Source organism: Schistocerca serialis, chromosome 2 (genome assembly GCF_023864345.2).
Source record: "Schistocerca serialis cubense isolate TAMUIC-IGC-003099 chromosome 2, iqSchSeri2.2, whole genome shotgun sequence".
In the NCBI taxonomy this organism is placed as follows: domain Eukaryota; kingdom Metazoa; phylum Arthropoda; class Insecta; order Orthoptera; family Acrididae; genus Schistocerca; species Schistocerca serialis.
The window spans coordinates 1,080,832,945-1,080,850,634 of NC_064639.1; the positions used below are offsets into that span (position 1 = coordinate 1,080,832,945).

Here is a 17,690-nt window from a genome sequence, read left to right on the forward strand (position 1 = left end):
AAAGCGCTGGCAGGTCGATAGACACACAAACATACACACAAAATTCCAGCTTTCGCAACAAACTGTTGCCTCATCAGGAAAGAGGGAAGGAGAGGGAAAGACGAAAGGAAGTGGGTTTTAAGGGAGAGGGTAAGGAGTCATTCCAATCCCGGGAGCGGAAAGACTTACCTTAGGGGGAAAAAAGGACGGGTATACACTCGCACACACACACATATCCATCTGCACATACACAGACACAAGCAGACATTTGTAAAGGCCCACACCTTTCAGTTTCCTCCTTAGACTTCTCATCATATGCACCAATGGACAGGTAACTTCTTGTCTAACATTCACATCAAGTCCTGAACCATTGTTTTGTGTACTAAATATGCTGTTCAATACTTCCTTCACATCACATGAGATATGTTCTCTTCAGTCATTTTTCAAAGTCAATTATATGGGATTTATGTAAGGTGCAATTAAAAAGTGTTCACATATAAAACATTAATAATCAGAGTTAAATGCAATAAAAGAAAAATGAACTAACAAGGTGACACACAGATGCACTAAGATACTATACCACATTTTTGCAGAACAATTTATGAACATTGACCTATTTCAAAATGGCAGAAGGATCTACTCATATAGTCTCATGGCATATATAAGACCAAATCTATTACAGAACATAACAATGTAGTGTATCGTAGATTTTAACTAAGTCAATAGGCAAGATAGAACTTCAAAATTCACATCATCTTAGAAGCTAAATTCCAGACAAACAAACACAATTACATAGTTTTTATGAATAGATTTAAAGCCAGTCAATGGATAAGATATAACTCTAGAAATCACATCATCTTACATATTAAATTCATGACAATGTAAAAAGAACAAACAAACAAAAATTAGTTACTTGTGGGTCATGTCTACATGCTTTCAGTTCAGTGATATTGCATAATCCAAACAAATTCTTAGATTTAGAATACACAAGTCAGTATGCATTAGGATGTGGATTTTTACGAATCTTGAATGGTCCAACATAACTATTGAAAAATATTTTTATCTCAAATGTAAACACTTCAGATTTCTCTTTGGCTTTCACCAACACAAGATCTCCTACTTCAAACTTAGAAAATATACCTTTACCATCACGTCTCTGCTTTCTCCTGTCCCCCTGTTTTTTCATCATCTCCCTAACACACTCTTTCTTCTCTTGTGGAAACAGAATTTTACATGGTGGAAACTCAACATTTTCAGAAATAAAGTTAGCTGATCTGCGATTAAACATGATTTCAACTGGTGAAAAACCCACTGAAGAATGTTGTAAGCTGTTATAATATCCTCAAAATCACTACATAATCTATCCAGCTGGTATGCTTCTTACTACAATAAGTTCTAAACAGTCTTCAAACATCCCTCATACATCTTTCTGCAGGGATACTCGAAGGATGGTACACTGAGGTTAGAATAAGCCTTATTTTTGTGAGATCAATAAAATCTTTCCAAACCTGTGATGTAAACTGAGAACCATTATCAGATAAAATTATTTTTGGAATATCCACCTGATTTTGGAATACTCACCTGATGAAAATGTATATTTTCAAACTTAGAGATGATTTGCTTACTGTAGCCTTCTTAAGACGAAACAGCTTTATGAACTTCAAAAATACATCAACTACCACAAAAACATAACAGAATCCATTCTTCAACTTAGGTAAAGGTCCATAAATACCCACAGACACGAAGTCTAGGTTAGTATTGGCCAGTATGTTTTGCATTTGGCCTCTACTTGTTTGGTTACTTACCTTCACTCTTGGACATCTGTCACAGCTGGCAATCTTCTTCTTGACTCTCATTCCTACATTATAAAAATAGACGTTTTCCTGAATCTTTTGTGTGCAATTGGTTGATCCACAATGACCAAACCTCACATGTATATAAGTAATTAAAGTATCGGTACACTGTTCCAGCCAACATAATTTCTAATCTCGTGAGTCAGTCTTATGTCTCCTCAATAAAATACCCTTGTGATTAATATAACACTGTTCTGTTTTTTCTCCTCCTTTCATACCCAACATGCTCCTAACCAGCTTCCAATTTCAATCATGATTTTGATACCTGTGGATGTCTTTACAAATTTTCGAGGTCTCTTTTTCGGCTTTCACAGCCCTCCTTTTCCAGAGATGTTAGATCATTCTCTCCCTAAAGGTAGCTTAGACAAAGCATCAGCAACTACATTGTCTGTGCCCTTAATGTATCTGATTTCATAATTGAACTGCTGTAAAAACAAAACCCAATGAGTAATTCTTTTATGGTATAGATTACACAACTGAATATAACATAATGCTTTGTGATCAATATAGATGATGACTTTGTGAACTAGCAAATAATTTTTAAATTTGTTGAATGCCAATGTACTACCAAAAGTTCTTTCTCAACTACAGTGTATGTCTTTTCATGTTACTGCAATACTCTAATAGCAAATACAAGAGATCTATGTTCAATAATACTATCAACTTCAATCCAACATCATAACTGTCTGTCATAATATAAAAAGGAAGAGACAAATCTGGTCTGAATAACATCTGGCTTTGGCACAATTGTCATTTGATCTCATTGAAATCATCCTGATACTCCTGATTCCAATCATTCTTCAAAAGTTAACACAAGCATGGAGCATTCAAAGCTAGGCTGCTACAAAATTTTTTATAAAATCCAATTAATTCAAAAACTGTTTTAAGCATTTTTATATTGCGAGAAGAAGGAAAATTAGCAATAGCATCAAGTTTCTCTTTATCAGGTGCAATTCCTTTTTCAGGTATAACATGTCCTAAAAATTTAACTTTCAGGTATAACATGTCCTAAAAATTTAACTGATCCCACACCAAATTTACACTTACCTATTTTCAAAGCCATACCTCCTGATCCTAATTTTAAAAACAAATCTCTTAACAGAGAGCAACCAGAATGTCATCAACATACACAATTAGTTTTCATCTTACTTGACTTTCTAAGACAGATCTAGAGCTCTTATGAATTCAACTACAGATACATTTAGCAAAAATGGCACCACCCAGTACTGAAAACACTTACCTCCATACAAAATTGCTGTATTCTTTCTAGAATTAATTTCAGGTGGGATCTGGTTAAATCCAGAGGTCAAGTCCAAACTACTCATGTATTTTACTTAATCAAATTTGTGTAACAGCTCGTCCATGTTCTCAGGATGATCATTCTGTCTGATAAGAAATTTATTAAGATGTCTATAGTCCAAAACAATTCTTACTCCACCATTTCTCTTACTTACCACAACTAATGGATTATTGTAAGCACTCCTACTTCTCTCTATTACACCTAATGTTTCCATTTTCTGAATTTCTTTCTCTGTATCTTTCCTTTTTGAAAATGGTATATTAGATGACTTTAGAAAGAAAGGTTGATGATCTTTAATGTGAAGTATGCACTGATAGCCTTTCACTTTCCCTGGTTTTTCGCTAAACACATTTCTAAACTCCAATAACAAATTGCTAATTTATTCCTTTTATAGATCATTAAGAGTTGTAGCTTCCCTTCCTTTAGAATCTATAACATTTTCAAAATCATGATCCTCAGCCTCATCAAAATCTGTAACATCATCAAAAACCTGGTACTCACCTTGGTTCACAATGTTTTGCAAATACTTACAACTTTTCTCACAGTTTAAAATACAGAAATTAGTTTTCACTAAGTATTACTTTTAGGTTCCAAAGTAAACAATTCTTTAGCATTCCACCCAAAACAAGCCTCAACTTTCACTATCCAATCCATACCGAGAATTATATTTTCTTCCAGACTATGGGTCACTAAGCATCCATGTTCAAAGGTTTTGACTTCTATACTAAATATTAAAAGTACCTGAGATTTTACCAGTTTGATTTGCTTATTTGTAGCTCCTCTTACCTTTACACCTACAGTGAGCACATGGTTATCACAGAAGATTAGTTGAGAGATAATACACTTAATATTGAATACACATGCATTGGTCACTCGTACATATAACAAAGAATGGCTGTTACACATCTGTGCACCGAAAAGTCCACACAAGAACAATAGTTCAAGGAAGGAAGGTGCCAAAGATAGGGCACTCTGTGCCCCCACCCTCTGGTACTGTGGAGCACGGCAGAGGAAAGCCTCATGAGGTGAAGTCGTAATCTTGGTGCTAATGAGGCATCTGTAGGCAGGGGCTGGCATGGGAAGTGGGGGCGGCAGTGTTGGCAGTGCTGCAGCCTGGAGGTTCCAATGGCTGCATGTGAGAGGTGACAGCAGGCAGAGACGAATCAACTGAAGTTAGGACGGCTGCACCAGGAATTGGGTTGTTGTTGAGGGACCACGCCACTTTAAGTAAATTAACTAAGATGGTCTGTGGCTGTCCTTAAGGTGGATGACGAACGTGTTGGTGCCGTGATGTAGCACATGGTGAGGGCCCAAATAGGGCAGCTGAAGAGCTGCCTGCACAGTGTTGTCCCGCAGCATACCAAAGTCACACTTAGCTAGATCCTTGTGGATGAAATGGGGGGGCGGGGGGGGGGGGGGGGGGGCAGGGGGCTGTGGAGGTGTGCAACATGCTCAACCAGGGCAGGAAGATCTTCGGATGTGGCAAAAGGTGAATTCTCAACGAACTCAGCGGGGAGAAGGAGAGGCTCATGGTACAGAAGCTTGGCAAATGAGGCATTAAGATCTTCTTTATGAGTTGAGCGAATAGCCAGAAGGACCCACGGGAGGGCTTCCAACCATAGGCCTCTGTGGCACATTAGGGTGGCCTTGAGTGTGCGGTGCTATTGCTCGATGAGGCCATTCACCTGCGGGTGGTAAGCTGTGTTATGAAATTTGGCGATGCCACAGAGTTTTCAGAGTTGTATGAAGAGGGTGGACTCAAATTGGCATCCCTGATTGATGGTGATAGATCTGAGACAGCTGAAGCAAGCAACCCACACTGACATAAAGGAATGGGTGACGGTCTTGTCTGTGATGTCAGTAAGAGGGACCACCTCAACTCAGCGGGTCACACAGTCGATGACCGATAAGATATATCTGTAGCCCTTGGACAGAGGAGGGGGACCAACAACATTGATATGGAAGTGCCAGAAACGTCCCTTCAGGATATCAAACTTGGGCTGAGGAGGTTGAGCGTGCCTGCTGACATTGCTGTGCTGGCACAGAACACATGCGTGGCTCCAAGTGCAACAGTTGTGCTTCATGCCAGGCCAGATGAAGTGCTCCATAACCAGCCATGTCGTGGCTCGCGTCCCAGGGTGAACTAAGTCATGCAAAGCGGTAAAGACCCTATGGCAAAGGGCGGTGGTGACCAGAGGGCGAAGTGTGCCCATAGAGGTGTCACAAAGGACAGGGATTGCCAACCCAAGTAGTATATGGGGCTAGACAGAGAGTGATGAGCCATCGTCTGATTTTATTCGCAGTATGTCAGTGTAGTCAGCTTGTAGTTGGGTGAGTTCCTCCAGATCCAGCGGTGCGGTTAGCATGCAGATGCGGAAAAGGTAATCTGCCACAACATTCTCTGTGTCGCAGATATAGCATGCATTGGTAGAGTGCTGACAGATGTAGTCCGTATGGCGGAAACGCCTGGGTGGAAGGTCCTTAGCCGGATTACGAATAGCGTCCATGAGTAGCTTGCGATCAGTATAGATCGTGAAGGATTGCCCCTCAAGGTCACTACAAAAATGTTTAAATCACCTTGTACACAGCGAGTAGCTCATGGTGAAATGCTGACCACTTGCACTTGCTCTTAGTTTCTTGGGAAAGAAGCAGAGGAGCTGGCTGGAGTCAGCGGTGTGCTGCTGTAAAACAGCGCCTACAGCTGAGTCACTGGCATCAGTCGTGATCGAGACATGGGCCTCAGGGTCAGGGTGGGCGAGTGTGACAGCTTTGGCAAGGGCAGTTTTAAGGTTACTAAAAGTGTCGAGCATCAGTTGAGTCAACTCCAACTTCTGTTTTCCAGCGGTGTTTTTGCCAGAAAGAGTGATGGTGAGGGCCAATTGGACAGAGGCAGCTTGAGGAAAATGGCAGCGGTAAAAGTTTGCCATACCCAGAAAACGACAGAGCTGAGCGTAATCCTAGGGGAGAGGAAGTTTAAGTACGATTTCAACAAGAGAACTCATTGGTCGTAGGCCGTCGGCAGAGATGGAATGGACAAGGAAGGTAATGGATGTGGAACACAGTTGAGATTTTGCATATTTGATCACCATACTGTTGGCAGTGAGGGCCGAATGTACTGCACTGAAGTGAACTTGGTGCTTCTCAGTGGAGGAAGAAAAGTAAGGATATCGTCTAAGTAAGCGCAGGCAAAAGGCAGAGGGAGCAAAATGGAATCAATGAACCGCTGCTATGTCTGCGCAGCATTTTTCAATCCATAAGGCATGTAACAGTATTCAAATAGGCCGAAGGGTGTGGTGATGGTCATCTTCAGAGTATCTGGTGGATGCATAGAAATCTAGTGATACACTTTGGAACAATCTAATATGGAGAAAAAGGTAGAACCATGAAGCAACTGTGTGAAATCTTGGATATGTGGAATGGGGTATTTATCGACAATGGTGTAGGCATTAAGGGACCTGTAGACCCCGCACATGTGTAAGGTGCTATACTTTTTGGGAACAAGTTGAACAGGGGAACACCCATTGCTGTTGGAAGGGTGAAGGATGCCCAAAGCCAACAGATCCTGAATGATCTCCTTGGCGCGCAGAAGTTTGGAAGCGTTAAGGCACCTGGCCTTATAATGAACAAGTGGGCTGTCAGTGGTGTGAATCTTATGGCAAGTGCCATTATGATGGCTGATAATCGTGCAGAAAAGTCTGCGTGAGTGGTCAATAAGGTATCCACAGTCAATGTCGGTTCACTGACCTTGATGAACTGGTATGATGTAGACAGGGCATCGGCTGCAATCGGCGACAGAAGGCATGATACAGGAGTGAAGCGGTGTGAAGAACCAGAAGAGGCGCATGCAGGTGCATCTTGGAAATTTGGCCATGATGATGTGAGAAAAACAGCAGGCAGTGGAATGTTCAACAGTGTAGCAGGTTATCGAGAAGACGCTGTAAAGGCATGTGCTGGGCTGCCTCACTTCGGGGCTGCAGATAGGCAATGTATGGCATGCCATGTATGTGACAATTCGGTGGAGGCAGAGGCAATGCGGACACATAAGTCATCATTCTTGGTGTGGAGTCCGTTGATCTGGGAGCACACGTACGATACCTCAGAGAGCTGTGTTGTTATGCGCTCGTAAAGATGGGTGTGTGGCACAGCCCAGTGGCCTGCTGGTCTGGTGAAAGTTCATAATGGTTTAGAAAATCCAAACCAATCACAGTTTCATCCATACTAGCAGCATGGAAGATCCAAGGGAAGGTGTGAATCGGTGAAAGGTGAACCAACATCTTGATGGAAACGTGGACCGCAATGGGAGAATGGGGGAACGGTCAGTGGCAATCAAGGTGAGGGTAGAGGGGGATAGTGCGTCAACAGTGTGCTTGGCCAGGATGACGTGAACATTGGCACCAGTGTCAACAAGAAAGCAGATGCTAGTCGAGATATCTGTGGCATAGAGGCAACACATTGTTGGAGTGGGTGATGCAGCTTCAGAAGATAGGTGCCGTGAAGGTACGTGGTGGGACATGGTGCACAAACATGCCTGCCAGTCTCATTTGGGTAGGTGCAGGGCGTGCGGCAGTTGCGGGTGGCATCCCTGTAAGTAGCGAGGAACCAGCACAGTGTGTAGGCTGGTTGGTGGGCCAGTGCTTTGTGGACAGGAGTTGCAACTGTCTGTGGCAGGACCGACAGCCAATTGAGCTGCTGCTCAGGCGAGGTCGGTGGCTGTCAGGAGCCCACTGGCAGTACATCCTGTAGGCTGCTAGGTGGCAGCTCCTGATAGGCAGCTGAGGTGCCAAGGCAAGCGCGCTGGCCTCTGCCAACAGGGCACAGAACCAGATGTCCAGGCATGCCAACTGAGGATGGTGGAGATTTCGTTTGTGACAGGCGGTGTTGGTGATGAATGATGGCATAAGTCTGATCTGCCATGCATAATGAAACCTCGAGTGAGTCAGCAACATGAGACAGTAGATGAAGCTGCAGATCCAAAGGCATTTTGACCTTCCACAACATCCAAAGGGCAGCATCAGGCAATGATTGGTCATCAATTAATGCACATAGTGGCTGCCAAAGATGCGAACAGGTGCTGTCATCTAGATGCTCCTCGTGAATAAAGTGATGGATAGCCTCCACTGGAGGGGAGAAAAGGCACTCAAGAAGCAATGATTTGGTTGTCGAATATGTGTGTGAGGCAGGTGGTGAGAGGAGCAAGTCGCTGATGAGGGGTGCATGTGAGTGGAGATGGCTCACCAGGTAGACAAAATTGGTGCTACCATCTGAAATGCCATGGATGTCCCAGGAGGGGGTCCGCTGAGGCAAACTGAGTTTTTGGGTTGTCTTTTTGCAATGCAGGTAGCTTAGGGAACCTGGCTGGTAGCACGTGTTGAGGCAGCACCGGCAGATGGAGATTGGTGTGAGCAGAGCAGGATGCCTCTGACGCAGGAAGTGCAGTAGCGGTGAATGGTGCATTGTCCGAGGTCTGGGTGGGGCGGTGAGTGCATGCAGCACATGATACAGAGGGGGCAGGCATATAAGCCGGCAAGCTGTGTTCAATTAGCAAGCCTGATGAAGAATGTGGTGTGGGTGTAACAACCGGTGCTGTTGCAACAGCAGGCGGGGGGCAGTTGTAGTGGAGGCACAGGGCGGTGGACCTGCTAACTATCCCAGGTGGAACTGGTAGCACAATTACCGAAGTGATCAGAAGGCAGTTGTGGTGCAACCAAGGTGCAACAGTAGTCGAAACTGGCACAGTCGAGGTGACCAGCAGCACCACGTTATGGTTAGGCAGTGTGCACTGTCCATGTTGTAGCTGTTATCATGCTGCCACGCTATGCGGCAGCCATGTTGAACCAGGTAAGGTTAGGTGGCTGCCGGCATGGCCAGGCATAAACAACTATTCACTTTTAACAAAGTTCGAAGGGTATACACTTGTCCACTCAAGGTCGCAAGTGACAATGTTGATGGGGCCAGTTACATTTGCACCGAAAGACACTGGTAGATCCATTCTGGCAGAAACAATGCAGCCTGGCTCACAGTGTTCATGAATGACAAAAACAAGCACAAATATACTCATTGAGATGATGACAGTGTCGGGGTTACCACTGTGATTATCATGGAAGATTAGTTGAGAGGTAAAACACACAATATTGAATATACATTTATTGGCCACTCATACGTATAACAAAGAATGGCTGTTACACATCTACATGTTGAACATTTCACATAAGAACACTAGTTCAAAGATGGAAGGTGCCAAAGACAGGACACTCTGCGTCAGAGACACCACAGGCATTTCCACAAAATTCTTACTATATTTAAACTTGTCTCTGACTTGTTCAGATATACACAAATCGGGCTACCATATCAGTCAAAGAGCTTCCTTCCCACTGATCAGTCTCAATCTTGATCTAAGGACACCCAAAAACTAAACAATCATCTCTGTCTTTAGACACTTCATGTAAGGGGTCACTTTCAATTTCATCAAACGCTAGATCCACACTGCTTTTGCAAGGCTTGATCAACTTTGCTGGTATCATATCACTACTTTGGTTACTCATGTCATCAGGTAAAGATTGAACACATGAAATGGTTCCATAGCACAACCAACATCACTTACTACAGAAGGAACACAAAATATATTACTGTCTAAATTACATTTCCTACTTAGATCTTTGTTCACTTCATTCCACCAGTTTGGATACAAATTTTGACTAACCACAGCTAACTTACTCCACAATGCACATTTATCTACGTTTCATTAATTTGGTCCCAAACAAATTTCAAAAATTTTTCACCTTTATTCTCTAGGCTTACAGATAACTTACCTTTACTGTTTGGATCATTACTCTGCATGACATTAATGTAAAAATGCTTTGACTGGACTGGTATTCCATGACTCTCACTGACATCATCACATACATCACTTACATTCTTAAATTCCACAATCCATAATCATCATCATTATTGTCATCATATCCTTCCAAAATTACTTCATCAGCAACATCATTATCAACTCAAGTCTCATCTCCCTCAAAGTCATATGCCTCACCTACATTCATTTGTTTTGTGGCGGTGTTCGTAGCGACAAGCAATTCGCTGTAGAAACGGCTTACGAAGTCACCGCCACACTTTTAATAGCGGGCCGACCGGTCCGCTGGAACAGTGAACAGAAAGATGAAAACCCAAACACTCTGATTAAATAAAAGTCGGTACTTATCTTTATTAACGAAGATACAGAAACACAGTAGTGAAGTCTAGTTCGAGTCGGAGCGGCTAGGTCAACGTCGTCTGACAACAAGCAACAACCGCAGACTTGCGGCGATTTCCTGTATCGCTGGCGCTGCTTATGCGGACGGCGTCCGGACTTTGATGCTGCCAACCTTTTGGCAGCGGGCTCGGTTGGCATTACTGGCTAAGATATAACACTCCTCCCCCCCCCCAAATCGCCGCACCGTCGTTGAGTAATGACGTGGCGAGCGTCGACGGCGGGGGAGGGGTCTGGCCGCAGGCGTAGCAGAAGAGACCGGGGCGGAGACTGTTGTCGGTGGCAGTCCCCGGTCCGCACCCCAGCATTGGCTGCGCGGGGCCTCGGGAAACACCGACTGCAAACCGAGGTCAGGGTGCACGCCTGTGACCACGGGCGCAGCTTCTGGTACTGGACGCGCCGGGGCGTCGGGACCCACGAAGAGAGGCAGCGTCTCCTGACGCTGCGTCGACGGCTGCTGAGTGGGCGCCGGACAAGGCGCTGCGGTGTCAGACTCCTTGGGGGTGCCCAAGGAAAGTGGCTGCAGGACAGGCTGCACAGCCACCGCTTGGGAAGGCGGCCCGGCTGAGGGGTCGACGTCCATCAGCTCCGAAGGCGGTGGCGACTGAAGAGGGACCGCAGGCGCCGGAGCGACCACCTGGGGCGCTCCCGGATGAAGCTGCGCGGGAGGCATCAACGGGACGGGCTGTCGGCGTAGTAGTGGCGACGGCTGCTGCTGCTGCCCTGGGGGCGGCAGCGAAGTCGGAAGGCGTGGCTGGAACCTGCCGCGGACCAAATCTGTGGACAAAGAACGAGCAGAAGAATCCGGGCGGCCAGTGCGGCGCAACTGGTTCTGATGCCTCCTGTGCACCCCAGTAGCACCTTGAACAGTATAAAAACCGCGACCCTGGACACTTATGACGGTACCACGTTCCCAACGACGGCGACCGTGATAAACTCTGAAAAAAACGCCGTCGTTGCGCTGAAAACGCGTGCAATGCTCAGAAGCGGCGGGTCGATCCGGGGGGTGCAACAACCGTAGTAGGGTGCGATGACGACGGCCGTGGAGAAGCTCCGCAGGCGAAGGGCCATCACGTGGCGTGGTCCGGTACGACGACGGAACGTGATGAGGGCCTGCTGACGAGAGTGCGTAGCACGAAGGCGGTCCATATGATCCTTGAATGTACGTACAAAATGTTCTGCTGCACCATTCGATTGAGGGTGGAACGGCGGAGTAAGAACATGGCGAATGCCATTGGCAGAACAAAAACTTTCAAATTCAGCAGAGGTAAATTGTGGACCATTGTCAGACACTAAAACTTCTGGAAGACCCTCAATACAAAAAATTGAAGTCAACGCCTGTATAGTTTGTGCAGACATTGTAGACTGCATGGGCACAACAAACGGAAAATTACTAAATGCATCTATCACGATGAGCCAACGAGAATTCCAATATGGACCAGCAAAATCAATATGTACTCACTGCCAGGGACCGGCAGGGCGTGCCCACTCAAAATAGCGTTGAGACGGAGCAGCTTGGTGTTCGGCACACGTCGAACAATCTGTAGACATCTGCGTAATCTGCTTATCAATGCCGATCCATGTACAATGACGGCGGGCAAGCTGCTTGGTGCGGACCACTCCCCAATGACCTTGATGCAACAAGTCGAGGACCTTGGATTGGAGCACTTGGGGAACCACTACACGAAGCTGGTCATTCTCGGTGCGTAACAGCAAAACTCCATGCGAAACAGACAACAGATGACGTTGCGGATAATAGCGATGAACCACAGGATCCGATATGTCCTTTGCCTTGGACGGCCAACCACGTTGAACAAAACGTAATAGTAAACTCAGATGAGGATCCGTAGCTGTCTCACGTGCCACCTGACGATAATCAATCGGAAAATCCCGGAGGGATTGATGCTCATCGGCGTCAATCTGATGGCAAGAGTCGTCAGAGGAATCGAAGACATCATCCGCAGCAATCGGCAATCTAGAAAGCGCGTCAGCGTTTGCATGCTGAGCTGTAGGGCGATACAGTATCTCATACTGGTATTGTGATAACAAAAGAGCCCAACGTTGTAGTCGCTGAGCTGTCCGCTGAGGAACTGGTTTAGACGGATGAAACAGTGATGTCAGGGGCTTGTGATCTGTGACTAAATAGAATGGTCTGCCATAGAGGTAGTGATGGAATTTTGTGACACCGAACACAATAGCCAACGCTTCCTTGTCCAATTGGCTATAACTACACTGAGCTTTGGTTAGCAATTTAGATGCGAACGCAAGGGGACGTTCGGTGTTACCGACTCGGTGAGACAACACAGCACCGAGGCCGAAAGAAGAGGCATCACAAGCTAACACCAGAGGCTTGTTAGGGTCGTAATGGACCAGACAACGATCATTCAATAAAGCCTCTTTAAGCTGCTGAACGGCTGATTGGCAATCAGCTGACCACACAAACGGAACATTCTTACGGCGGAGACGATGCAACGGTGCACAATCTGTGATGCATTAGGTATAAACCTAATATAATACGTCAATTTGCCAAGAACTGCTTGCAATTCCTGCAGATTGCGAGGGGCGGGCAAATCATGAATAGCTGCTAAATGTGACTGGGAGGGATGAATGCCTTGAGCATTAATAACATGTCCCAGATACTCCAACTCCGTAAGGAAAAATGAACATTTATCGATGTTGCAACGTAGGCCTGCCTGAGACAATACTGTAAACAAACACTCCAAATTACGGAAATGTTCAGCAGGCGTCCGACCGGACACAACAATATCGTCTAAATTGTTGCAACACGATGGCCCATTAGCCAGAAGTTGTGACAAAAAACGCTGAAAAGCAGCTGGAGCTGACGCACAACCAAAAGGCAAACGCAGAAAACGGAACAACCCCAACGACGTGTTTATGACAAAATACTGTTGTGATTGCTCATCGAGGGGCAATTGCAAATATGCTTCACGGAGATCAATTTTGGAAAAGATCCGAGCTTCCCCTAACTTATCCATCAGCTCGTCCGGTCTAGGCAAAGGAAAAGAATCAATGACAGTCTGAGGATTAACTGTCGACTTAAAATCAGCACACAAACATAACTTGCCAGACGGTTTCTTTATAATAACTAAGGGAGAAGCCCACTGGCTCGCTGAAATGGGTTGAATAACACCGTTGTTTTGGCAACGACGAAGTTCATCTTCTACAGGTGCCCGGAGGGCGTGAGGCACTGGACGAGCACGACAAAATCGAGGCTGAGCATTATCTTTTAACGTAATATGAGCGGCAAAGTTCGCAGCACAACCTAGTTCGTCTTTAAATATGTCACTGTATCGTTTACACAAATCGGTTATGCTGTCTTGAGGAACAACAACAGAATTGATTTGCAACACATTGTCTTGGATAGACAGGCCAAACAAGTCAAAACAGTCTAATCCGAAAATGTTTACACTGTCTGTAGCACGGAGCACTGTGAATGAAACTGTTTTTGTATTGCCACGGAATGTGGCTGGCACGCTACATACACCTAACACAGGAATTTGTTCTCCACTATAAGTAGCCAAAGAATGCTTTGCCGCTGAAAGTGTAGGGCGGCCGATAGCCGCATACGTAGCACTATTTATGAGAGTCACAGACGCACCAGTGTCTAATTGAAAATTGAAGGTCTTCTCCTGGATGCGTAGCTTCACAAATAGTTTATTACACTGTCTCTGGATCGGTGCAGTGGAGGCGGAAGACACAAAATCAGCGCGTTTAGCGCGTCTTCGCTGCTTACGACAACTCGTGGGTTGGGCGGGTGGAACAACAACTCCTGCTTCACTTGCAGTCTGTACATTACTTTTTACAGCGTTTGAATTACGCTTGGGTCGCATAGCAGAGGGCTGGGTGGGTGGCTTATTGCGAACAAGTTTATTACCCACACGAACCGTGGAAGAGTCTTTAAACGCGACCTACTGGGCAGGCTGGCTTTGAAGAACATGAATATCCATTGGCTGGGCAGCACTAGAATTGTTCTTGCGTTTACGCAAACAAACAGTCTGGATGTGTCCTTTCCTTTGACAAAAGTGACAAACCGCGTTTCTCAACGGGCAACGTTCACGAGGATGAGCAAGAACACACTTAGGGCAAGACTTAACTCTATCATTTTGCACACGCGGCTGACAAATGTGTTTATCATGACGCGGCCGGCTAGTGTTTACAGTCTGACTCTGCCGGTGGGGCCGCGGGCGTGACATAACTTGCTTAGCACAGGCAATTTGAGAAATACATGGCTGATCTAACTCACACTCAGCATAGTCAAAAGTATCTTGGGCTTCAATGATGTTCCTCACAGTCTCTAATGACGGGTCAGGCAACTTTAAGATAGCAGCACGAATACGAGAATCTGCAATGTTTTGAGTAATAGCGTCTCATAACATGACATCACTGTAGGAAGCTCCACACACACAATTAAATCGGCACTGACAGGTGAGGCCCCGTAAATCTGTTAACCACTGTTTATTAGATTGATGTGGCAGTTTCTTTAATCTGAAGAACTTGAATCTGGCTGCTGCCACATGAACTCGCGACTCGAAATACTCAGCAAGCTTGTTAACATCAACGTCATAGTCTAAAGCTTCTGGCTGGGATTCCGGGAACAACTTACAAAGTAGTCGATAGACTTCCACGCCTGCAGTGGAAATTAAATAAAGCTGTCGCTCAGTACCTGTGATTTTGTAGACTGTCATGTGCGCCTGCAACTGCGCGAAATATTCTCGCCATTCTTCTCGTGATGCATCAAAAGCACGGAAGGGTGGAGCTGCCTGTGCTTGTTCCTTTTGTGTTGAAGGATTAGCCACTTGTTTGGCGATTGCTTCCACCAGACTTTGTATTTGCTGACTCTGTAACAAGATCAACTGTTGTAAGTCGGCAGACATAGTGAACACAAATTAAACCAGCCCCCAAAATTCTATCGCTATAATTAGTATAACCAGAAACAAGTTGAACCAGCCCTGCACACGAGTTCGAAAGTCCTCGTCGCCAGTTTTGTGGTGGTGTTCGTAGCGACAAGCAATTCGCTGTAGAAACGGCTTACGAAGTCACCGCCACACTTTTAATAGCGGGCCGACCGGTCCGCTGGAACAGTGAACAGAAAGATGAAAACCCAAACACACTGATTAAATAAAAGTCGGTACTTATCTTTATTAACGAAGATACAGAAACACAGTAGTGAAGTCTAGTTCGAGTCGGAGCGGCTAGGTCAACGTCGGCTGACGACAAACAACAACTCTGCTGCGATGAACACACAACTGACTAGCAAGTACACAAATCAGTGGCGAGTATACAGCTGAGCGGCGAACACAGAACTGTGTTAGCGCTCGCGACTCCAGCGCTTAAGAAGACAGAAGCCAGCGGTGGCGCGCGCAGACTTGCGGCGATTTCCTGTATCGCTGGCGCTGCTTATGCGGACGGCGTCCGGACTTTGATGCTGCCAACCTTTTGGCAGCGGGCTCGGTTGGCATTACTGGCTGGGATATAACAATTTGCAATTAGCTACTAGTTTCAGGCTTACTATCCTCAGTCATTTCACAGCTCTCATTCACATCTACATCAAAAATACCACCTAATTCATATCCAGTACAGTCATCACCTGCTTTACATATACCACTAACACTGTTTTCCGACCAAGAGGAGAAATCATTAGTACACACTACATCAAAATTCTCATTACTCTCATATTCTGATTTGTGATTATTACCTACATCAGTATAATTAAACATAGTATTACAGACTTTGTGATCAAAACATAAATGAGAAATCTGATATTCTTTCTGTTCAACTTCCGATACCTGTACCACATTATTAATACTGTTATTGTTGTCTAATTGTAAGTGTAAATTGGGGGTCCTCTACTTGTTGTGTTTCCTCGCACCAAAACTGTTGACCTTCATTGAGGCAGACTGCCATTTCCTATATGATTGTTTCTCCTATTAAATTGCCCATGGTTAGCCCCATTGTTCCTGTTCTGCTGAGGTTCAAAATTTCTATCTGTCTACCATTCTGACCCTGATAAAAATTACCATTATCCTTGTTTCTATAGTTGTCACTATTGCGATCTCTATCATTTTGATTGTTATGGTACATGCTTGTTTCTACTGCCCTCTCCAGCCTGTCAACATATCATAAAAATTATTCAAGGCAATCGGCAGGTCCGTCTACTAAATCACACTGCAATCTTTCTGCTAATCTCCTTTTAAGTGCATCAATCAAGGTCATTTCATCAACTGGTTTGTCAAGAAGTGCTAATTTTTTGAGCTGGTTCTTACAAAACTCTTTCATAGTGTCATCCCTATTCCTATAATTAGGACCATTCAAAAATTCACTTTTGATTCTCCCCTGTTCAGCTTCCAACCAAATTTATTTAAAAAATCTTTTTCAGAACTTTGGTACGAATCCCACTGACTTAAATTTAGATTTACCCAAGACAGAGCTTCACCTTCAAGAAATCTCTTAAATATTTAATTTTTTGATTACAATTCATGCCTGACACAAAACTATCTCTGCAGTGGTGCAGAAAATCCACTTGATGTAAATTATCTGATGGAAAACTTTTGGTAGGGGTGCTGGACCATGCAATACTATTGTTTGCAGACAGACTTTGATTCAGACAACTTTCTTGAACTGCTGAAATTTTTTGATCTAATACAGTTACATTATTTTTCATATTGTTTACAACATTTAAAATATTTTGATCTAAACTGCTTAGTTTTGTTCCATTTTTACCACTACAGCCTTCTGTTCAACCTTGACATCATGAACATATTTCGGCTGTCTTGCAGATACAACAATTAACTCATTGTCCAAAACAATAAATTAATTTTCTACGACATCAACTTTTCTCTAGTTTTGCTAAAATCAACTGCAACATATCAGTTTTTACTGTTTTTTTGCTGATTATGATTTCACTCAGTTCAAAGACATCCTGGCTAGGTCCTACAGCTTTCATTTTTACATCACTACTACCGTCATCTCTATTCATTTTGTTAACAAGCACACAAGCTCACAAACAAATTAATTTCACAAATAGTTTGTATTTATCTTTCTTTTTTGATTTTGTAGATTCCAAATGAGATGATAATGCTGAAGTACGCTTACTCCATAATTTCTGTTTCTGTAATTTTTTATTCTATCATCACATTTTTCTATACCACACTTTCTTTGCAATTTACACTTCAAACCCAAAAATTACAATGTTATTGCCAAACATAGAAACACGTCATATCACATCAGAGGCATGCCGACTAGTAAGCCATTCTGCAGTACTAACAATATTGCAAAGAGTTTACAAACT

General features: G+C 44.3%; 1 protein-coding gene across 1 annotated transcript in view; it reads right to left on the reverse strand.

The window, feature by feature from the left end:
* Window positions 1-17,690, reverse strand: part of LOC126456634 (uncharacterized) — a 135,135-nt gene that overhangs the window by 72,362 nt on the left and 45,083 nt on the right. The window contains exon 2 of the mRNA XM_050092378.1: window positions 10,759-11,158. Within this exon, the coding sequence (XP_049948335.1) occupies window positions 10,759-11,158 (400 nt within the window). The remainder of the gene's footprint in view (window positions 1-10,758; window positions 11,159-17,690) is intronic.